The sequence below is a fragment of the Diadema setosum genome, unplaced genomic scaffold (assembly GCF_964275005.1).
Source record: "Diadema setosum unplaced genomic scaffold, eeDiaSeto1 scaffold_24, whole genome shotgun sequence".
In the NCBI taxonomy this organism is placed as follows: Eukaryota; Metazoa; Echinodermata; class Echinoidea; order Diadematoida; family Diadematidae; genus Diadema; species Diadema setosum.
The window spans coordinates 1,102,760-1,127,738 of NW_027307651.1; the positions used below are offsets into that span (position 1 = coordinate 1,102,760).

The 24,979-nt window shown below is 39.3% G+C and overlaps 1 protein-coding gene and 1 pseudogene across 1 annotated transcript in view; both read left to right on the plus strand.

The window, feature by feature from the left end:
- LOC140245709 (protein rolling stone-like) overlaps positions 1–12,267 on the plus strand; it is a 73,823-nt gene extending 61,556 nt beyond the window's left edge. The window contains exon 4 of the mRNA XM_072325246.1: positions 11,828–12,267. Within this exon, the coding sequence (XP_072181347.1) occupies positions 11,828–12,267 (440 nt within the window). The remainder of the gene's footprint in view (positions 1–11,827) is intronic.
- Positions 1–24,673, plus strand: part of LOC140245728 (uncharacterized) — an 89,018-nt pseudogene extending 64,345 nt beyond the window's left edge.
- The last annotated feature ends 306 nt before the right edge of the window (positions 24,674–24,979 follow it).

A 24,979-nucleotide genomic window follows, 5' to 3' on the forward strand; every position in this document is an offset into this window, starting at 1 on the left:
ATTAGTTGGGGGTCATTCCATATTTTGACTGGACTAAATCCTGTATCTTGGTAAATACAAGTCCTATCTTTCCCACATGTTACACACGTAAGGAACATGTTGCAAGAATCATTTCACAAATTAAAAACTTTTTGCTCAGATGCCATCTTGGCTGTGTAAAGTGGGGTCAAAGGTCAAATATACTTCATTCTGTAATCTCATTAGTGTATATCGTATCACCGTCATTTATTTTGCACACACATGGAACTCGATAGATGGATTATTTTGTAAAATAACGACGCTTTGGTCGGACGCCATTTTGGCTCTGCAAATGAGTTATAATGATGATGATGATGATGAAACAGCATTTATACAGCGCCATTTATCTGTAGAAACATTCAAAGGCGCCCGGCTCTCACAAAATGTCACACATCATTCACAAAGTTGCTGGAAAATATAGGTCTTCAGTGCAGACTTGAAGGTATTGAGGCTGTTGCAATTCCGAAGCTGAAATGGTAGTGAGTTCCACAGACGTGGTGCAACAGAAGAGAAGGCTCTATCCCCATAAATTTTAGGCGAGTATTGGGGACATGGAGAGTCGGGCTAGTACAACGAAGTCCTGGTCGTCGCTGTCGTACACTGATAAGTGCAGACACGTAGCCAGGAGACAAGTTATGGAGAGCCTTATAAGCAGTAAGATCTTATACTGTACTCTGCGTTGCACAGGCAGCCAATGAAGCTCACGAAGTACTGGAGAGATATGGTCAAACTTCTTGGTGCCGGTAAGAAGGCGTGCAGCAGCATTCTGTACAGCCTGGAGGCGTTTGATTGATGTTGATGGCAGGCCAACAAGGAGACAGTTGCAGAAATCCAGTCTAGATGATATCAGAGCATGAGTGATACTTTCTGCAGCACTTCGTGTAAGACAATGTCTGATCTCAGCGATCCAACGGAGTTGGTAGTATGCTGACTGACAAACATATGATATGTGTTTCTCCAAACTCATTGTTCTGTCAAAGACTACACTAAGGTTTCTAGCCTTGTTGTTAGGAGATAGAGCTTCTTCACCGACAAGAACTGGAGCACCAATGATACTGCTCCTCATATGTGGAGATGAGACCAACAGATACTCTGTTTTCTTGTCATTGAGCTTCATAAAGTTGCTGTTCATCCAACAGCGAATCTCCTCAATGGCGGCCCCAACAGCAGCAGTAGCACATTCATCAGCACCTCCAACTTTTGGATCAAAAGTGAGGTAGAGCTGGGTGTCCTCGGAATAGAAATGTGCACCAAGGCCATGTTGCTCTACGATAGAGCCAAGAGGGGTAATGTAGAGTGTGAAGAGCAACGGACCAATGACTGAACACTGTGGAACTCCGTAACGAAGGGTGGTCTCAGGGGACAGCTTTCCATTGATGACTACTGCTTGTCTTCTGTTGTTGAGGTAAGACCTGAGCCACTGGAGGGCAGTTGCATCAATTCTAAAGTCTTTCATCAGTCTCTCCAGAAGGATAGTATGGTCAACAGTATCAAAGGCAGCAGCCATGTCAAGTAGAACAAGGGCAACTGCTTTCCTGTCATCAATTGATGTAAGGATGTCATCTGAAACCCTCAAAGTGCTGTCTCAACGCTGTGATTCTTCCTGTATGCCGACTGAAGGCGTTCATAGAGATCATTACCTTGCAGATAAGCTGTCAGGCGACTAGATACAATTTTCTCCATCACTTTGGCAAGGAATGATAGCATACTAGGTTCGACACTGGGCGATAACTGGCTAGGTCATTGTGGTCAAGTGTAGATCTCTTCAAAACTGGCGTAACATAGGCATGCTTCAGGCTGTCTGGGACTATTCCATCACGCAATGATGCATTCAAAAGATCAGTGATAGGTATGGCTAGGAGATCACAATGTTGCTGAACAAGAGCTGTAGGCACTGGGTCAAGTGGACATGTCTTTGCAGGGGTCTTGCGAATTATTCGCTTGAATTCCTTAAGACAAGTAGGAGGCATCACGGACATATGAGCATCAATACTACCTGATGATGATGTCAGGGTATGTGACAGCTTATGTGCATGCTGTTCATTGTCTGGTGGTCGAGATGCCGGCATATGCTCCCGGATTTTCTCAAACTTTCCAGTGAAAAAGTGAGAGAAATCAATGACAAGGTCAGCATCAGGTATATCTTGAGGCAGTTTCTTTGTTGCTGGAGCTTTCTGATGAAGGAGTTGGCTGATTATGCCATACAGGGCCTCTGATCATAGCCACATTCCAATATGAGGTTTCGCCGCTTTGAACAAATTTTGAGGGATGTTCTTCCGTTCCTTGAAACGATGTTTATCAACAGATAACCCTGACTTTTTTTTCCATTTCCGCTCAAGTTGACGTCGCTTTCGCTTGGCATCAGCTATATCTTGATTGTACCAAGGAATGACAGGATGATCAGTGTCAACACTGGAACGCTGCGGTGCATTTTTATCAAGGATTTCTTCCATAACTGTGCAGTACTGAAGCAACAGAGTCTAAGCGGATTGTGATGTATCCGATGATAATATCTCAGACTGCTGAACTTGGTGGAATCAATTGCCTTTATCCTACGAAATTTATTATTCGTATTATCTCTATGGGAATACATTTTATCTGGAAATTAAAATGTCTTTATCGAGCACTAGCTAATTTTCCTTAAGTAAATTTCTCCCAGATTTTAATATGTTGTAGATGAAACTTTGGGCTATCGTTCATGTCCATGTTCTTATTCTTAGTCCATATTCTTATTGGAAGTCGGGATGACGTCCAAAGACCTGGTTGAAATTGACGCATAGCTTCAATGTCGGGAGATATGTCTTTCTTTCGGTGACTTTCTTTGCAATAGCTCAAGAAGAACACGCCCTTTCACCCCCCATACATTGCACATGTTTAGTCCATGTCAAGTAAAACTTTTCATAAAATAACAACTACTTCATCAGACACTGTCTTTTCTAGGTAAATTAGGGTCAAAGGTCATAACGTTTATTTCCGAATATATCGGATCACCTAATTTGTCAGTGTTGACAAATTCCCAGTCTAGTTTTGCTAGACTGTACTTCCATTTTGCGTTCACATGAATAAAAAACAAACAAACAAACATGAGTTTATACAATGATTATGCAATAACATGTTTCTGTCTTTCTGCTTTACAAAAAAAAAGCATATTTCGATAAAATGTATATTTGCAATAAATGATAAACAAATAGTAGTCATAAGAACCAAAGTGGGAGAGCATAAATGAAAAGCACAGCTTGTATTACTTATGCCCCGAATGGGAGAAACTGTGATATCGGTGTGAACGCTTGCGGGAGTTTCCAGGCGAGAAAGATTTGGGGCCTTTAACGACTCCGTCAGTAGCCTTTTGTCAAGACCATTTTGCTGTATGGTGAAGAAAGCCCAGCTAAGTGGTTTTCTCACGTAGGCTGTTGCGCTTGGCGAGAAGGTCTTGACAAAAGGCTACTCCGCCAGCTGCTCTTTATTCGTCTTGAATGTCGACCTTCCTCCACAAATCGTCCTCAAACAGCTGTTTCGTCACTTGAATTGATTCTGAGGTTTGCACAAGTGAGCAAACTTAGTATTCAGACCAGGTATGAGGATATCTTTCCTCAGGGAAGTTCAACTCGAAATTATAATTGCACAGGAGCCCAAGGGTATCCTGCTGTTTTTCTAAAAACTTAGAAGCCGATAGAGTCTGAGCAAAGTTGACTGGACTAGTATTATTTTTACCAGTCTCAATCAGGGCAGTCTGTTTGAGAGTATGTCTGACGAGGTAGGTAAAAGATCCCGCAATGTCCTCATCTATGGGTTTCCCAATGCTGAAGGGTACTGTCGACTCAGCGACAATAGCCTGAATTTTCTCCTCCTAAAGAGGAGACATCATTTCCTTCTGGTCAGTTGTAACAATTGCAGCACTGTGATCAGATGTAGCTAAGCTAGAAACTGGTGTAGAACCAGGAAAGCCATCATTTTGTTCACAGTTTTTATTTTGATCCCAGTAGATCATCATCCTCATTTCCTGATATTTCACAGAGACGTCTCACATCATGACCAAGAGTCTGAGGAGGTGCTAAAGTTCTACCAACTACTTGAGTATGTCCTCTAGCTCAAGCGATGTTCAAATGCTGGACCACCAACACTATAGCACCTGGTCCCGGCGTCGAGGCCATAGGCTGTAAAGGCTCAACCGGAATGCAGGTCTGACTGACTGTCCTTCTTTGAAGTAGGATCTGCACGAATGCAGTCCGGGACTGCCGGAGAATTTACTTTATTACCTCCGTCAAGGGAGGAGGTTATGTTTTCATGGCGTTTGATTGTTTGTTGGTTGGTCGGTTTGTCTGTGTGCAAAATGAAAAGAAAAGATATGACACAAGGAACAGATGATTGAATTTTGGTAGTGATCCTGGAATTTTTATGGATTGTAGGAAGAATTTCGATAATTTGGCAGGTAGAGTTAATGAATTTGGGAGTTCAAGCTGAGCATTTCTTGAGGTTTATATACGCGCAGTAAAGTGTGTGCTCAAGTTTCTGCTACGGCGAGGAGCCAGCTTCTTCGACGCCATAGAATTTTCCAAAATTGCTGTCATTGCTCCCCCAAAACAAACCCAGATGATCGGGGAGGTAAAGAATCCTACGAAAACCACAACTTCGCCAACGCGGCTGACAGATCAATGGGGGAAAAAGGCGAAATATCTCGTTCAAAATGGCGATTGACTGCTTATGAGGACACGCTACAAATGAATTGATTATGCATGCGTACGAGTGCATTACGAAAAATAATAGCTAGTTCTATCTAGTTTTCAACCCATTATAACTCGTTGCCCATAATGTCGAACAACAGGTTACTCAACGTACTCTCTTCTTCTTCTTCTTCTTCTTCTGCTTCTTCAGGTTAAGTCTGCCTCCTTCAATAAGCTGAAAATTCTTGCAGACTAAGTTATTTACATTATAGTACAGTTTATTTACAGATATTAAGAAGCACATAGCAAATATGAAGAACAACAAGCCATTGTCATCAACCGTTAGTCGGATTTGGAATGCTGCCACAGATGGCGCTGCAACAATTGCCGCGGAACAGGGAATTCCAGCTCCTTACTATTCTCGGAAAGAACGAGTGACGATGCGATTCAATTCTAGTGTATAGTATCTGAAATGTATGTGGTTGGGTGGGTCTCGTCAACTGAATAACCTGTTTGATATCATAGCCCTGTGCTGAAAGATGTGCAAGATTTAGACGCAGCAAGTAGAGCTTTCTGTTGGCACGTTTCACAAGGTCTGCAATGTGAGAGTCCCACCTAAGATCTTTTGTACGATGATACCGAGATGCTTTACTGTGTCTACAGAGTCAAGGGCACAGTTTTCAAGTCGAATAGGAACAATTGTCGGGGGGTTACGCCTGAAAGTGATTTCCATCCTGGTACATTTGACAGGGTTGAGTTTCATTCCATTCATTTCGGACCATTCAGAGAACCGAGTTACCGCTAGTTGCATGTTAGATGGTTGATTTTGAGAGCGGCATTCAACGAGGGACACATCATCAACGTACTTATACGCTTGGATACCGGGAGGGGTGTTGAACCCACAAATGTAAAAACGCCCACAAATGTAAAAAATTGCCCACAAATGTAGAAATTGGACATCGCACACAAATGTAGAAAACGCCCACTAATGTAGAAATGATTCCAAACCATCCAAGAGGGTGAGTAGTCTCATTTTTGACGCGAGGACAAAAAAAAAAAAAAAAAAAAATCAGCGATCCATGGAATCACAGAAGGGCGAACTCCAAGTCTGATAAGTTTAGTTATCGATACAGAATGGTCGATTCGGTCGAAGGCTTTTGTAGAATTAGTCAAAACCAGCGTGGACGACGATTTCAACTTCTCTGCATTCACGTACAGGTGGTGCAAGATGTTAATGATGCAATGGGAGGTAGACAAAAACTTCCGGTTCCCAAATTGATGTGAATCTAATTGTGGTAGCATGTCGTTGAAAGTCCACTTGGATAGTAAAGCCTTCAGCGACCTTTGCAAAATGATCAGAAAGCGAGACGGGGCGTAGTTTGTCAATCCTAGGTGGGGAGGCTTTTGGGATCGGAATTACGATAGCACGTTTCCACATATCCGGAACGACACATTGTTCAAGTGAAGAGTTAATGATATGTGCGAATGGAGTGGCTAATTCGAATGAATATTCACGTATGATCCGTGCTGAAATCTCATCCGGTCCGCATGCTGTTTTTATTTTAACTTTTTGTAGGGCATTCTGAACTTCCTATGGGTAAATTGTCGGGCAAGGACATGGGTGAGGGAGAAAGGCAGGAAGAAATCTAATGGAGGTAAATCCTCGGAGATCGTGACGAAATGTTCATTTATCGCGTCGGCAGTCGCCTTGAAATCAGAGGGCTCTATGCCGTCGATCACAAAGGGAGAAGGTTCACTTCTACTGCCAGTTAAGACACGGATTTCACGATACCATGCGGTTGGATTTTCTCGTTTTAAGCGCTGTACTCGAGAAGAGTAGTATTCTTTCTTTGCTTTCTTGATTTCACCTTTGACTTTGTTTCGGAGACGTTTCCATTCATTAGACCACTTGTTGTGAAATGCCACCTGGCGACGTTTAATGAGTAACTTAATTTCGGCGGACATCCACGGCTTGTCACGAGAGTGCAATTTTGCATGGCGTGTCGGAAAATGTAAATCAATAGCGTCGCGAAGAGTCTGGTAGAACAATTCGCACTGGGCGTTGACACTGTTGGCCGTTGTAACTTCTGGCCAATCATGAGAGCTTATCCACCAGCCGAACGAGCGTTTGGTGCTGTCGGGCATGGGCCGGTTCTCGCGAAGACTGGATATGTTTCTAGTCTTTGCCTTGGGGAGTGAGGTTGCCAAAGTATTGTCGCGTGGTCAGACGCACCAATCGGAGACAAGATTTGAACATTGTAGTAATATTGGCTCACGTTGCTGATAATTTTGTCCAATATGCGGTCACCTCTGGTAGGTTGATTAACCACTTGAATGAATCGGTTATCTGTCAAAAGAGGTCTCACGTCTAGCTGGTTTAAATCGCCTGTTAGAATGAAAGCATCATCAGGATGCAATGTCTACAGAGTGTCGATACTGGTTAGAAGGTGCTCAGTCAGTCTATTCGCTGTCGTTTTGTCAGGCTGTGCGTAGTAAATAACAGCGCAGAATAATTATACAAGAGACATCCCGGGGTAAACGAGTATGGCGAAGACAAATCTACCTCTAAGTCATCAGGCACAACTATGTCGCTGGGATAAGAAGGGTACAGGTCATGTTTCACGTAAAAGGCAACCCCTCCTCCGACACGATTCACTCTTGATTTAACAAACGCAGAGTAGCCATGAATCGACACAAGTTCAGTGGGTAAATCATGCCGAAACCAAGTTTCAGTGACAGCACGGAGATTGATGTTGTGTTCGAGAATGATGGATTCGAGTTCGTCAAATTTGTTAATTAGTGAACGTGCATTGATCAGTAGGAGAGACGGTAATGATAACTTACAATGATCACTGCTTGAAAGACAAGATGAGTGGACTCGAATTAGGTTTTGTGCATTTGAGGTTCTGTTCGAGACGTCTCTTTTCTGTCTGTAGACTTCATTGACCGTTGGTATATGGTTCCGAAAATGCTTGCCTTTCCTTCTCCCTGCACGAATACCATGATGAGTTGGTAATTTCTTTCTAAGTTCTTTATTGATGTTCCAAGCATTCTCGGAGAGGTACAGGTTAGGTAAACGTGCCAGGCTATACAGTTTGGTCGAGTTGTATGTGTATCCATTACTCGCAGGTAATTCATCGTGAAGATGTGAGGTACGCGGAACTAGATGCACGGACCCAGGGTTCTATCTGATATCACCACGCCATATCAAAGGAAAGTTGAATATGGCCCATGAGTTGGCATAATATCTTACTGGAGCATTGCAGTACCTTTTCAGAGCGTAACAGTTCGCTGTCTTTGCACGGAAGGACGGATAGAGCGAGTGGTCATCATGGCGGACACAAACAGTACATTCGCATTCGCTTACCAGGAGTATCGTGTAGACAAGAATCAATGCCTTGAAGAAACCCATCGATGCGGTTCGTTCATTGTCACGATCTTTGGAAGAGGGTTAAGTTCTTTTGCTTCCGCAGAAAGGGGCTGATAATCCAATGCCCGGTGTTGTATAAAACTTATAACGAAAAAAGCGTGTAGTAGCAGATGGCAAATCAACTTGAGATTGGAGGTAGTAAGACCAAATATTGGAAGAAACGTTGATTCAAAGGAAAGTGTCACGAATAAGATCCAAGGAGGTCACGGTACGAAGAAAAAAAAAAAAACATTGATACTTGATACAAGTAGGTTGACACAGGAATATTGTCGATATGAAGTGATTTTGGGAGACAAAGTTCGTGTGAAGGCTTCCAGTCAGGCGCGCGTCAATATCAGTACGCTAGAGTACGCTAGAGTCTTCGACGTGAATAACCACTGAATTGATCTGTTTTAGTATAGTAGCCATGATTTAAAAAAAAAAAAGATTTTTTTTTGTAAAGCATAAAACTATTGAAAAGCGGACGGGCGGTTTCAGTTACTAAGGGCTAACAAACTTGCGGAATCGCAAAATTTATATCATTTTCAAATCAACGAGCCTTCGGGATACCAAAATTTTGGTTTATTTTTGGATTAACGAATATAAAAAAAAACGAACATTGTGAATACCGAACGTTTGTAATTACGAACCTGCGGAATAACAAACTGTAACCGAATCCTTTACAGTCACTTCTTTCAAACTTGTGTTTTCAAACTAAGGACGAAAGTACAGACAGCTTTATGCTCTCTCTTAGATGTTGTGTAAAACGTAAACAATATCAGTGAGATAGCATCGCATTTTGATATTGTTTTTCAGCGTATGATGAGTATTTAGTAAACAACATACAGTAATATCATACGCATGGTTTGCGTGTTTTCATCATATACTGTCTTTTTTTTTTTTCGTTATAACGAAGTTTCGATATAACGACAGAAAAATCACCGGTCCCAAGGACTACATTACAGCTGGAGTACGCTTTACTAGCAATGGGTTAATGAGTATAGTAAATTTTGCAACCTACCGGTTTTCCCCCTTTTTACGCAGTTAACTATAATTTTAACAGTACTGTTACAAAATGAAAAAGGAAATCGACCGTTTTAAATGGCGTCACTCATCAATCTTTTGTAAATGTTAAATTTCACACTCAAAACATTAAACTCAACACATGTCCGATTTACCATTTCATTTCTTAGCTATAACAATGAAATGGTGAACTTGTGATTCCAACATTTTGTGTGTTAAATTTAGCATTTGCTAGGTGTTGGAGGAGTGACAACATTTGGTATGTTAATATGCTTTTTTTTTTGAGAAGATTTGTTGTTTTTTTTTGGTCTCATTTTATCTTATTGATTCATCTCAACCAATTTCAGCAAGCAATAAAATGTAGGAGCATGCAACTTATATATTTCGCTATAGGAACATTATTAGATAATGTCTTATACTGTACTTGCAGATATGCAAGTAAATTTTAAGAAATGTATTTTGTAAATGTATTTTTTTGAAATTACTGCAAATATGTTCTGTTAATGCATTGTATATAATTTTCCCAATTTATTTAATGGAAATAAAAATAAATTTGAATTGAATTGAATTGAATTGAATTGAATTGAATTGGATTGACATATGTATAAGACATTAGTATAAGACATATAGAATTTTACTTTACTTGGGGTGAACGTGCTTTCTCCGTTATGCATGGGACCAAAATTGTGGAATCATTTATTCAGTTTAGGCAATTAACTGTCATCTACATAGACATTCAAATCCAAATTTAAACATATTAAATGTATCTGTTCCTCTCTCACAGAGGACTGTAATTGCTGAATTAATGTTTAACAATATTGTATTCTTTATGTGGCATATGCTGTATTTTTCTTTTGGTATTTATTTGGGTTTTTTCTGCCAATTTCTTCTTTGATGACATGTTTGGACATGTATATGCAAGGATATTTGTGACCGTGCACCTCAAAACGAACATAAAGTCGCACACATTGATTTTGCGTGAGGACTGAAAATAAGTGAAATGGGTCAACCTAGCCAAACTTGACTTTTTCATATTTTCTAAAAGAGCGGGTCGTCTGTCACATTATGCTAAAATTTGTTATCATAAAACGGGCAGGAAAGTGTGTATTTTTAGCAGTTTATCTCGAACATTTTTGGTAGAATAGTGTGATTAGGTGTGTCTTTAGAATCCCTTTTTCATTTCTGAAAAACCTTGTCCACACTCTTCACTTTCAACTCTAATAATTTTTGAAAGAATAGTGCTATTGCTTTGAAAGTTGGCATTAATTATGGACAGAATGTGTTAATGAGGTATGCCTAATTTCAGTTTAATCTAATAATCCCTTCATTGTTGTTACTCTGGTGGTTTACTTCCTGTTTTTTGTCCCATTCATCGCACAGCCAGCACGGTTTGGTAAAAGATTAAGCGCTTGAATAGACACTGTACTTCAGAGCCTCTTTTCTCAGTTCCCACTTTTCCTGAGTTTGTGCTTTCTTTCCAATATTTAGATAGGTTAGGAGAGTCCATTTGATTTAAGTTATACATCATTTTAAAGCTTAAAGTCTGCGCTTTCAGAATATGGTCTTCACTAAAATTTCATGTCTGGCGACTTTTTGTTTGTTTTGAGGTGCAGGGTCACATTTTATCTTTTCATTTTTGAAGCGCCATGAAAACTGAAAGGTGGACCTGTGCGCTATACAAATAGCCGCTATTATTGTTATTGTTATCATCATTATTATTATTATTATTATTATTATTATTATTATTATCATTATTATTATTATATCATTGATAAATGAGCAGGGCTCGACGGGCTCGTTAACGCCGGGCCGTTGACGATCGCCCCGTCACTGTACAGGCATGCTCACCTGGAAACATTAAAGTGCACATTACTAAAATCGAATATGAGACCATTCTGAAGCAAATTATTTTCACACGACAATAGATATATAATGTACTCTTCAATGAATATCACAAGGATTGGAACTATCATACCCAGCATTCCCACTGATCAGGTACTAACCATCCCCTTTAAGATTTCATAAACATTATGCAATTTAGTCGCAAGTGGTAACACATTTTTCGATGATTATATAGAGTAAACCTCTTCGTACTATACTGCAACTGTAAGAAATAATAAAGGGGTCGTATAGTTTTGGTTGAGACCTACTTTCAGGTTTCTAACATTTTTGGTGAGATAATGAGAAACATCATATGAAATATGTAAGAGCATGTAATTCCATGAGGAATTCAACGTTTATTTAATGAAAATTGGTTTTGAAATGGCTGAGATATCAAAAAAAAAGGCGATTCTAATAAAGTGTGGGACCCACACTTTATTACGATCGCTTTGTTTTACTTTGTTTTTGGATGTTTCAGTCATTCCAAACCCGATTTTCATCTAATAAACTTTGAATTCCTCTTAAAATGGTATGCTCTCTACTACATCATAACTGTTATCATGGTATCTCGCAAAAAGATGAAAGCCCAATACTTATCTCCACCAATACTGTACCATCCCTTTAACTATCTTCTCTTCTGAGGGAAAGGTTTGGTTGATCTGATATCGTATAATATGGGTTAGGTAACGATAACACATTTTTGATGTATTTTTTAAAACACTATAATGGATGTTTGTGGAAAACCTAACCCTCTCTCTCTCTCCGTCTCTCTCTCTCTCTCTCTCCCTCCATACTTATTGTTAATCTCTCCTCCTCTAAACCATATCACTTTCAGACGAATTTCGGTACCAGATTCAGTGGTTTTTCTTCAACATCACCGCTACTCCCTCCGTCACCGTTACCATCTTGTACTGGCAGTATTTGTTTTATTTCTCATCGGAAAAGGTACCGATCTTACTTTACGTTAGCATACATATCCTTCCCACAATCGTCTGCCTCATCGACATCCTCATCACCCTAATCGTCGTTCGTTTCGTGCACGTGATCTACCCGGTATTGTGCCTGATCATCTACTTGATCTTCACTTTCCTGTACTTGTCGTTTGGGGGAACGGGTTTGTTTGAAAACTCCATTATTCGCATCCTCGACTTCGAAAGCTACGCCTATGGCACAAGGGGTTTACTGTCAGTGGTGGGCGTAACCTTGATAACTTTGCCGCTTCAGGCCTGTTTCAAAGGATTATACGCCCTCCGCATCAGATGTATGGACAACTGACAGAAGAGCAGCAGCTATTCCTGCTAGCATTGTCGAGTTAGAAGCAGATGTTACATCTCTGGTAGCGCCAACATTGTTCACAACCTGATCATGTCTTAGATAGAAATTTGTTCAATATACAGCCAAACACTTTCATGCTACTGGGTTGTCAACATAAGAATAATGCTGTTGATCTAATTAACTGAAATGTAAAATTTCCAAAGTCAATTAACAAAATGGTTCAATATGCCTTATATTTACGATTTACCAGATAATGTGAGTTATTTCATGGCTGTGTTTAAATGCAGTGTTTAGTGTATGTAAGTTTTCCATTTTTTAGGATGATTATTGTATTGTTAAACATCTCAAATGTTATTATCAATGTTTTGCATTCACTTCATACATTTTGTATGTGAAGAGCTTTATTACAGATTGAACATTTAGGCCTATTATCAGCATAGATCTGGTTTATTTGTTTTCTGCAAGGCACCTGTGAAAAGCAGGTTTGTTTTTTTCTGCAACTGAATGTGCTAACTCTGCAGGATAGGCCCTATGAAGAAAACAAAATTATTTTACATGTATAAGAAGAGACTTTTTTTTCCGGCAGTTGCTCCTTCAGTTCGAAAGAGAAATATGAATGTTCGTACATACTATGATATTCAGAGGCCGTCATCCCAGTCCAGTACACTGCTCGTTGATGACGATCGCCTTAACTTGTGCCTCAAAGTGTGTAAATGTTCAAATGCATATTTCATTTTTTTAATGTGATCTGTATAATAATGTCTATGTTACGATTAAGATTAGATATCTCTCATTTTGTCATTTTCATAATCAGATTAGACTGTGCATCACAAAACCAACAGAAAATCGCACAACCCGATTTCACTTTGGGCCTCAAAATAGATGAAATGTGTCAACCTAATCAATATTGATTTCTTTTTTCAGAAGAAAAAAATTCTTCATAATTCCCAAGTTTGGAATCGTAAAACGAATGGAAAAATCACATTTTTACTGCTTTTTTAAAACTGTTTTGTTTTGTAAAATAGTGTGATTGGTAATTTCTTAGAAGCCGTTTTTTATTTCTCAGAAAAAAAGAATTAACACTCTTCACTATTAAATCTAATAATGTTTGAAAGGATGATTTGTTGCTCTGAAATGTAGTTTAAAGGTCATGACTAGAATGTGTCAATAAAGCGTGCTAAATTTCAGCTCAATCTAATCCATTCCATGTGGTTGCTCATGGAGTTTTAATCCTGTGTTGTTGCTTATTCGCTTGTTTTTGGTTTTGGTCCCATTCATGGTACATAGCGCAACTGTGTGAGATTAAAGATAATTATGGGCCATCCCTTTTGCATTCCTTCCCAAATAGCACAGAACATGATACATTTCACCAGAATGACAAGACTATCGTAAAGCAATAACATTTCTGTGAAATTTGATGGTTGGTAGCCATTAAAATTCAAATAATGCACCAGGTGCTCACCGTAACGTATTCTGTGTACTAGGCACAGCTGCATACATTGATCCTCTTGAGGTTGTCATGATACTTTATACTTCAAACAAAAGATATGCATTTAAAAGCTCTCAGAAAAGAAGAATTCACTAGCTTCTCTTAATTTTGTTATCGATGGTGAAATATAGCAACACACCGTGAAAATTAACTACGTGTGCAACTTAGTGCATCACACAGGTCTGTAAAACTAGACTAGTAGCTTAAATTTGTAATTTTTTCGTAGTGCGAAAAAAAAATTATTCAAATTTTAACGATCAATTTATTAAAGTAAACAAATAAAGACCCTTTTGAGTTCAAATTTTACGGGAGGTTTCAAAATTGTGTTTTCTTCAATACCTATTAGAAAGTGTTCTCACCAATTTAAAAGAAAAATCCATGCAAAAGGATTTGCTGTCTTTAAGTAGGCCTACTTGTATTGGATCCTAGAGTTCATAGTCTCTTTTCTCAATGAATGCTTTTCAAGATTGTTTCTTTCTTTCCATTATACAGATGGATTAGGAAATTCCATTTGTATTGCCGTCCAAATTGTCATAAATCAGAATATCGCCCGATCCCACGCATGTGATCGGTGGATTGGTGAAAATCAATGAGAAGCCCTAAAAATTACCCCCGAAAGTGACAAAAATGAATGAGTGAAATCTTATATGAATGTAACAATGACCCACGTCCCGGACGCGGGTCAATTTTTACATTCATATTATAGCGCCCTCTCTCATCACTCCTTGCCTATTCACGTACACACAAAATGAACATGACTTGCTGGACAGTGATGAAGAATTAGGTTGAGAAAAACAAAGGAATTAGTCAGAATGTAAGCAAAATAAGAGCAAAAGGCTTTAGAGTAGTAGGGGAAGGTACAGCAATAGCAAAAGAACCAAGTTCCTACCATTTGAATATCACAAAATTTAGGGGGTCGGGGCAATATAGTGCTAACCCACACAATAGTCATTTGAGGTAATCGCTGTTGAATGTTTGGAAAGTCCATACATTGTAAATTGATAAAACATGAATGCATGCACTTTTACCGTCTTATTGGTTGAATTCAAATATGATATTTTCACGGAGGTTAGAGTGAAGGATAAGGATTGTAAAAATGCATGTAAGTCACTTTTGACAAAAGTGTGGGTTACCACAATATTGCACCGATCCCCTCAATTATTGGGCAATCATGTGGAGAAATTCATGTTTTCAGTGCGCATGTTAGTAATAGGTCTAAGTATGATCTGAATTCAGGAGAAACTAGAAATGTAGCGATCAAACCATTTTAGGAGATGGGTTGGCATGCCTTGGTAGTGTAACCTAGTATTTAGGAAAATGACAGTATTTGTGATGTAGTAGTTTTGTTTTTCAATTATAGCTCAGTGGTTGAGACCTCATCATTTTTAGATTATAGAGTGAATAGTTTTCATTTTGTTATAGGGTGTGAACGCCCAAGAATGATTAGAGATCATTACTGAAGTGTGAGAAATGTAAAGGGTAGAAAGATTGTTTGATCAGTCTGCAGTAAAACGTGAGCACGTGAAGTCGCACTGGTCGGGAGCCCTGTCCTATCAGCCTAGGAGTGACCGTGTGGCAACCATTAGGTATGTCGAATGACTTTTTGTGAATTCCAGATAGATTTTGTTGTAATCCCTGCAGTTCTCTGTCAAAATTGGTGTATGGTTAGTGCAGGACACTTAACTATGAGTGTAAGGTATCAATTTGTCAGCAAATTGTATTAGAATATAGTCTATATAATGATGTGTATAATATTATATAATTATGTCTATATAATTATTTTGTTGAGGTTAGGCCAAGTGGGCTGACTATTTTTAGATGTAGTCAGCGAGTTTTCGGTTTTCGTTTAGATAATAATGAGTGAATTTATATTGTGAAGATTTGAACTGAGTTGGATATGAGTATATTGTGCTGAAAGCATTGTTAAGGGCAATAAGCCAGTATGCCACATTCAGTTAATCTGTGATCTTTTATTTACATTTACTTTGTCACGGTAAATGAAACCCCGTAAAGTAGTGTTTATATTTGTATAATTCAGATAGAGAATGGGAAGTCTGTTCCCGTTGAATGGTAGGCAGTAGAAAGCATTGTAGGTACTGTTAGTAATCTAATATTGATTTTCATTTGATATAAGCGGCCTGCGCCTACCTATAGGCGCCTGTTTCCATGAGACTGATGTGGCATGTACAGTACTCTCCGCATAATCGGGTAGGCTCGGGCAGAGCGTTTCTTACCCGATTAAGCGGAGTACCCGATTAACAGAAGAACACGTCTCATTCACTATTGACACACACAATGTTTATCTACATCCATTGTACACTGCACCAAACACCTATACTGTATGCTTAACACGCGTGCTGACACTTGCTCAGTCACGAGCAATAATTTATACTCTTTTTATGGACAAATATGTCTTCAGAAAACTTTAGCGCAAGTGTGTTCAACTCCTGTCTGTCTATGCAATTGTAAGTGTCAGCTACATTTGTGATGTTCATTTACGTGTGGCAAGTCGGTACCGGTACGTGTGTTTTCATGTTTAATCACTTCCCAAATGATTGGTCCTCTTTGCAAATTAAGCAGAGAATGCGATTACCCGTTAAAAATTTGACATTCATGATTTCTTAAAGTGTTATATCTGCGATAAAATTTGGGTAGAAATTAGATTAGCAGAAAATTATCTACCCATTTATGCGGAGAGGCAACCCGATTTTCAGGTAATTTTAATGTGCATTGGAACTGATTTTGACAGTACTACCCAATTAAACGGATACCCGTTAAAGCGATACCCGATTACGCGGAGAGTACTGTATTATCGTAAAGGGGTTCTGTTGAGCCCGGGTGAGCAATAATGTGACAGTCTATATTTTGTATGATAATGATATAGAGATCCACTTACCTTTTTTATAGTTACATTATGATTGCAATCTGAATTTGTATAATGCTGTACTTGTTGTTATATTTATATCCATGTCTTGGGGCATCTACTTAATCATACTTTTGGCGTTTATATGCAATACACAGTATCAAATGTTTATTCATTTTTTTCATGAGGAGTGTTATCAGATAACGAGTAGAAGGAGAAGAAACGAGGAGAATCGGAGTATTTGCATGTCATGTCGAGGTGACGATGTTCTCATGATATACACTTAATTCATCGTCATCTCTGTGGATTTAGGAGTGAATACAGAAGTAGAATGGCAATGAACAACTTGTAAAGAGGTATAGCTGAGGAACGTATCATTTTACAACAAACAGGACGCAAAATGGAATATTGGTTAAGTACATTTTAAAGGGGATGGTACATTATATATCTATTGTTGTGTGAACATTATTGGCTTCAGAATGGTCTCATATTCAAGTATATAATGTGCAGTTTAATGTTTCCAGATAAGCATGCCTGTACAGTGACGGGGTATTAAACTGCGCATTACTTGAATATGAGACCATTCTGAAGCAAATAATTTTTACTCAACAATAGATATGTAATGTACTCTTAAATGAATCCCACAAGGATTGGAACAATCATCCCCCAGAATTCCCACTGATTCCCACCGATCAGTTACTAGCCATCCCCTGTATTTATTGATATAAATTCAGAGATACGAGATATTATGCAGATTTACACGAGATGTAACCGGTATCAATGTGTAAAGATGTATCGTATGGTTGTTTCTTTCTGTTTTACAGGGCTCTTTTCCCTGCTTCATTATTCAATAAACGAGTAGCAACTACAATTCCCCGTTGCCTGAATAAAGACTCTGATTGTACCACCTACGACATTTATGCATAAGCAAAGTTTCAGCTGGGTATCTCTACCGGTTCTTTAGTTATATCGCCCACATAGTATTGCCTATAAGAGACAGATAGAAGACATTTCCACGCATTTAACACATACACATGCACATTACAGCTCCATGTATACACATAGACGTGCACACACAGATACACACACATGATGAATTAGTAAAGTGATGAGGGACATTATGCTATGGTAGACAGCTGCATTTTTGTAACCCAACTCCACATGATTAAGAAAACGACCAAAGTCCATTACTAAAATATTCAACAGTTAAAGATTATCAAACCCAAAATATTTTGGAAAGGCACGTAATGAACCACGATAAAAGGGTGGTAAATTCATCATTGTAGTACAGAGCAATATAAACACTCACTTTTCATGAGCACCCGGGCATCTGGCTTGAAAACACCTCTCATCAACAGTAATCAACAGCCCATCTCCAGAAGACTTCAGAAGTAAGATAGAAAAAAACCACAATCGCCATGACTAATTAGCTTCGCGCCCTCTCTCCCCGCGGCTGCACTATACCACCGCCCGGTCCGGCAGCGTACGTATCCACATCCAGTTCCCGATCCAGAAATACGTTTTTGCTACGTATGCGATGTGACACAAAGTAGATTCAAAATCTGATCATAGTTTTCCCCAGCTTTCCCCAGACTCTCTTTCTTTTATCCTCAAGTTTTGGAAGTTCTGTATATAAAATCTTTGGTGAAGAGTTTTATATCTAAAAAATAAATGAAAAATATGACAAGAACATAATATGTTAAGCCATCTATCAATTTCCCACCGCAAGTAATTAGCAAGTTTATTCCCCCCCCCCCCCTCCCCATTTTCTTGCGTGTTTTGACAGTGATCCCTTTGGCCGCGTTAATAAGATTTTGCGTGCCGAGAATCACTGTTTTGAAACACTGATTCGGAACACTGATTTGAAATACGGTTTTGTCAGGAGAGCGTTTATAAGATTTTTTTTTTCCCGAGGGTGTTGGGGCTCTCGCTCAGACTTTGCCATTGCGCAACTCACTCTGCGCAGTTTGTTTCTCAGCAAAAGGTCAAACATGGTGCGCGCAAGGCATTGTGACGTAATTTAAACAGTGTTTGAGATCGCGGTTGCATTTATAAGATTTTTGAAACACTGTTTCTACACTATTTTGTTTGTTTCTAAAAAGTGTTTCAAAACACTGTTTCAAATCACGGCTAGCGTTTATAAGATTTTTTTTTTCTTGCTAGAAACACTGTTTGGCCGGAAACACTGTTTTAGAACACTGTTTCTGGCAAGAAGAAACAAAATCATAAACGCATCCTTAAAGGACAAGTTCACCTTCATAAACATAAGGATTGAGAGAATGTAGCAATATTAGTAGAACACATCAGTGAAAGTTTGAGGAAAATCAGACAATCCGTTCAAAAGTTATGAATTTTTGAAGTTTTTGTGCAGTAACCGCTGGATGAGAAGACTACTGCAGTGTATGAATAACTTAGATGTCACATGCGTACAACAATATAAGGAAAATATAAAGAGAATTTCACAAAATTCCATCTTTTGAAAAAAAGTACACATTCCCCTGACTCGTTACCTACAATGTTATGGGCAATATTATTCCCCCTGCCTTTAGAAAGAGGCAAGTCAAGTGCTCTTTTATTATGCGAAAAAAAGTGAAAATATGTTGAATTTTCTTTTACATTTTCTTTATACTGTTGTACGCATATGACTCACAAGCTGTAGTAGTCTCCTCATCCAGCGGTTCCAACACAAAAATTTAAAAAATTCATAACTTTTGCATCGATTGTCCAATTTTCCTCAAACTTTCACTGATGTGTTCTACTATTATTGTTGCATTCTCTCAATCTTTATGTTTATGAAGGTGAACTTGTCCTTTAATCTCACATTCATGTTTTTTTCCAAGTAATTCCATGTACAGAGAAGATAACGTGGTAGCTGTGTTTAGCCTCATCAACTTTCAATAATATTCCTCTGCTACCAGGGACTTATGGGAGTGCCGTGTTATGTATAATTGTATTACACCTTTGTAAATAATGACTCCGTCGATTATAAAGCCCCTCTCTGCGGGGTTCCTTTTCGCTTGATCAGCCAACCAGTCCATATGGATGTACATGAATGTGTCGCTGTTAGTCTGTTTTAATAGCACATAGAGAATCTCCAGGTTGAGGTAGGTTGCACTGTGAACGCGGTGAAAACGCACCACCAATTAACTCTCGCTTCCCTGGAGTAGGATTGATAAAATCACTGTTCATAATGACATCGGAAGGTTGTCCAGTATTGGAGGACTCACCACCGACCGTGCAGACAACGATAAATAGTGAAGATGAGAGCAGAAAGTGGTACTCCGTACATTGTCGGACTTCAAACTTTGTTGCAGACGACTTAGGGACGTTTCCACACCACACGTGAGTACAGCGCTCCACACGCAGAATAGCATGATTAAGAAGTTTGTCTGAGAAACCTCCCCACAAACATTTTCTCTCAATATGAGGAAATTCTCGTTAGTGTGAATAATAAATTGCCAACTTACAGGGGTAACTTATGTCTACAAGTAGATTTTGTTCATACGAATGTAAGCGAACAGAGCGTGGTAGTGTTAAACTTCTGTATTTGGGCCTACACTCTTCTATATTTGCTGCGAAATTGCAATCGACAGTGCCTCACAATCACTGTAAACGCCAACTACGAGACATTTGCACTGAAATGTGCACAGGCATCACCAATTAGAACGAGGGAGGTGAGAGGAAATCACCTCCCTGTTGGAACCATCTTTAGTCGTCTTTGTGGCGTCGTTTGGAGTTTTTTGATCTGTGAGTACTCGTGCGTGTATTAAGGGGGAACATTAATCACTGTAGTGACAAAATCATAATTTATATAATAAGAACATGATATGAAATATAGAGTTGAAGTCAATGAGAGACATGAAACACATAATTATTGAAATTTCTATGCAACAATGCAACAGTATGATGTGTTAGCTGTTATCATTTTTTTTTTTGTCACAGTGCATTCAAAATATAATCAACCGTCCAGTACTAACCGGACAGTTACAATAAGAAATATGTATTCATGTGTTAAATAATATGTGTTCTCTTTCAGCCACGGTTGCCAGTCTGCCTGTACGTCCTCTGTCGATTTGTCGTGGCTGCCTACTTCCTCTCGGTTTTGATACGTTATTAAGTACTCCTCGGGGAGATAACGGGAATGAGGTTCCTCGTTTATCTCGAAATGTGGACGTTTCTCACCGCTACATGCTATGTTTGCTTTGCCTTCTTTAACGCTGCATTGGACTTTGTGAAGAACAGGATCAACCCCGCGCATGAAGGTACAATTATTGTAAGGTTGGAGTCGGAAGGGGGTTGGAAAGGAGGGCGCTAATCAGTGGCGTATCTATAGGGAAAACGGCGCCCGGAGCAAGCGCGAAAATTGAGCCCCTAATTTCTGAAAAAAGTGTTTAATCCCAACCCCATCCCGGTAGAGACTTTTAAAAAATCCACATGATATGCTTTTTCAAGCACTTAGAAGGGGTCTTTTTGAGGGTGATTTAAATGTAATAAATTTTGATACATTTTGGCGAGCGAGCCAGTCGAAAATGTTAGCATTTCACCTTACAAAACATGGAATTCTTGTCATTTTTTGCTTATTAGATCTTACAATTCTAATCAAGATATAGTGACGGCCTTATAGATAACGATTTATACCAACAAACTGAGGACTTGAAAAAAATACTCTCAATTAGTACGCGCGAGTGAGCCGAAATTTGAATATTTCCACGTCATCATCACGTTTTGTTCTTATCTTCTTCTTTCTTTCTTTTTTTAATACATTTTGGCGAGCGAGCGCAGCGAGCGAGCCGAAAAATTTTGTTCTTCAGCTTACAAATCATGGAATTCTTGTCACTTTTTGCTTACTCAATCTTACATTTCTAATAAAGATATAGTAACGGCCCTACAGATAACGATTTATACCAACAAACTGAGGACTTGAAAGAAATACTCTAAAATAATATGATTACAGTGAATTCAGTCAGAGATTTTTACGCTTTCTCACAGGCCCGTAACTGGGGGGGGGGGGCCTTTCAGGAGGTTCCGCGGACCTCCCCGTTGACAGAAGCCAAAAATAATTTTAAAAAAAGATGAGGTGCGACCCCCACCCCCCCCCCCCCCCACTTCCTCTGGAAAAAATAAGAGGATAGAAGGGGGCTTGGTTTGTAGTGGCACTAGAATCTTCTATTTTTCTGCTTGTCAGCCGATGAAGCCCGGGATTGGCACGAGAAACGAATAACAAATTATCGCGATTTGCTTGTCAGCTAATTATTAAACACGGAACTGGTCTACTTTTTTTTATAATCCTGAATCTTCCCATAAAGAATCGTAGTTGAATACGGGCCTGCATCAAGAACTCAAGGATTCATATTTTTTCATTACTGTTATTCACACAAAATCAGCCACGTTGGACCATGCAGAGTATTTTCGCACTGAAAATATTGTTATAATTTGAATTTTAAACCTTCATTTTCATAACATCTTGTGCGCATGTTGTCTCCCAGTGCACGACTTCAGATCAGTCGAGATTATACACGAAGCAGTCACAAGTAGCAACAGATAAGTTGAACATAAACTGGATTAATAATTTCACAGATGAAAACCCTTGTGCGAAACGTAGTATAGTGTGTCATCATCATGCTCACCTTTCCTCCGATACAGAATACCCTCTTTCTCTTAAGGGAACTTATAAGCGTCATCAACATTCTGATCGAATTTGAATATAAAAATCCAGCAGTGCTGTTAAATCTTTTTATTGCTGTTGTTGTTGCTGTTGGGAGAATGCAATTATACTCAATTCTTTTAATATACATGTCCACCAAAGTGGTAAGCACCCAGAAAAAGAGTCATTGATTCTTGCTTAGTGCGAAATTTTGATTGTTGTAAATTTATCTTTCTCCCTTGAAGTATGGTGAACGAGACATTTAAAAGAAGGTGTCTAACAGAGGGAAATGTCTCCTAAAACAGGTTTCTAATGTGACTTATCAAAAGATATTCACACCACTGAGAAATCGCGAGTTAAAACTGACTGATTTACATCTCCAATTTTCACTCCGGAACAGCCGTCTTTTTCGAGCCCGAAAATATGATGTCATGAAATGAACAAAACCCTTGATATAACGAGTGCAGCGGGACATCGAGACCGCCATTCATTAAGCACGTATTTCTTGATGAGCGGATGCAATATCTGGCCTGTCTTTAGTCGCATCTGCTTTCTCGACTGAGACATTAAAACGTCCAATTTTTATCTTATATCCTACGGAAACACTTTGAGTTTGACATCGAGAGTGAATTTAACGATGACAGTGACAATGACACTGATAGCGACAGTGGCAAAGTCGGGGTGGCAGATTCGAGAAGCGAAGGAGAGGCGACGGATATGGAAGGCCGTAGCGGACATAATTCGTTTGGGGCATACTTTTGGAAAAGGGCATACGTATGCAACTGCCTGTTAGCAAACGTTTGCTAATTGACCAATCAGCGAGTGTTGTTTGGCAAACGTTTGTACGGTGATTAGCAAACGTTTGCATGTCATCTATTATACGTATGCCCTATTCCATACGTATGTTAATTTACTGCGCCTATGTATGCAATTGTTTGACCAATCTTGCACTTCGTATGCATACAGTATGTATACGTGTGTATGTTACGTGTGCGTATGGTGTGCACGGTAGGTACCTACGCCCGATCTGAGCAAGGAGGTACAAAGTATAGGTATATGTGTATGTGGAAATCTCACGCGGTACCTTGTTAGTTCCTCAGCTGGAACATGAGCTGAATAAGTCTTTTTTTTTCGGGGGGGGGACTTTTGAACTCACCGCAATTCTTTTCCGCTTGAGTTTTATTGGCCACACTAAGCTGATCTGAAGGGGCTACCCTGGGTAAATAAGACCTTTTTATTATTATTATTATTATTATTGTTATCATTATTATCATTATTGTTATTATTATTATCATTATTATTAATATCTGAGCAGTACTGATGAGTCGTACTGAGCTGATCAGCTGGTTTTATCAGCTAACTTCACTGGTTGCCTTGAAAATCAATTCACTGGTATTCTGCGCATACGTATAAAAACGGCATATACGTTTGCTAACGAAAAAAATGCAAACGTATGCTATCGCACCGTGCAAACGTTTGAAAAACGACACTCGCTGATTGGTCAATTTGCAAACGTTTGCTAAAGACAGTTGCATACGTATAACGCATGCACGTTTCCATGCGTAGGCCTATGCCCCAAATGAATTTTGTCCGCAACGGCCTTCCATAGACGGAGCCCATTGTGTGGATGGAGTGCGTAGCACCCGGTCCGCGTATCAGCGCTGATTCGTTCATTTCGTGACGTCATAATTTTGGTCACCTAAATTTCCCGTCAGATCGGGTTCAGGTGGTCTAAAAAGGATCTCAAAATACCATCTCTCCATCGTTTTAGAGACGTTTTTACCTTCTAAAAGTTGATTATCTATATTCCTAGAGACTTAAGATTTCCAGAAATGTATTTTTAAACCACCTTGTTTCTGAATACCGTCCTTTTTTTTTTTCCTCGTTCATCATACTTTAAAAACATTTCTTTGCACTTACAGACAAATTTCGGTACCAGATTCAATGGTTTCTCTTCAACGTCACCGCCGTCCCTTGCATCATCGTATCCATTTTTGACTGGTGGTTGTGGATCTATGTAAAATTTGAATGGAAACCCAGCCTGTTTTCGGTCAGCAGCCTTGACTTTCCTACTGCCGTCTCTCTGATTGAAATCTTCCTTACTATGATCGTCGTCCGCTTCGTACACTTTGTCTACCCACTGTCGTACTTGATCATGTACTTGCTCTTCACTGTCATCTACCTGGCGGCTGGGGGCACGGACATTTTCGGAAACCACGACATTTTTTTCTTTCTCAACTTCAAAAACAACCCCGGCATAGCGACCGCAACCGTGGTGGGTGTGACCATTGCAACGCTGCTGGCTCAAGCCATTTTAAAGGGATTGTACGCCCTCCGTGTCCGATGTATGGATAGTAGAAGAACAGGAGCCGCTCCCCTGGACAGAGGAGATGTCAACCGTCGAGCTTGAATCAGTGGACAAGGAGTTTAGAGCCGTATGAAAGAATGTGTCCAACTCAGTTTTCCGTTTAAGAAGAAGTCCACCCCACCCTCCAAAAAAGAAGTAAAAGAAAAAGAAAAATATTCCCTACAGAATGATACACAAATGGCAAAAATCTGATAAGAAATAAACTTCAGAATTTCACTTTTTTTCAGAAAACATGCATTTCTTGAACAGAGCGCAGGAACAAGTACACGAGTGCGAATGTGACGCAGTATACTTAATCTAAATATTTACATGCCTGTGCACCGAAATATTTGAGGGAAGGTAATTGTG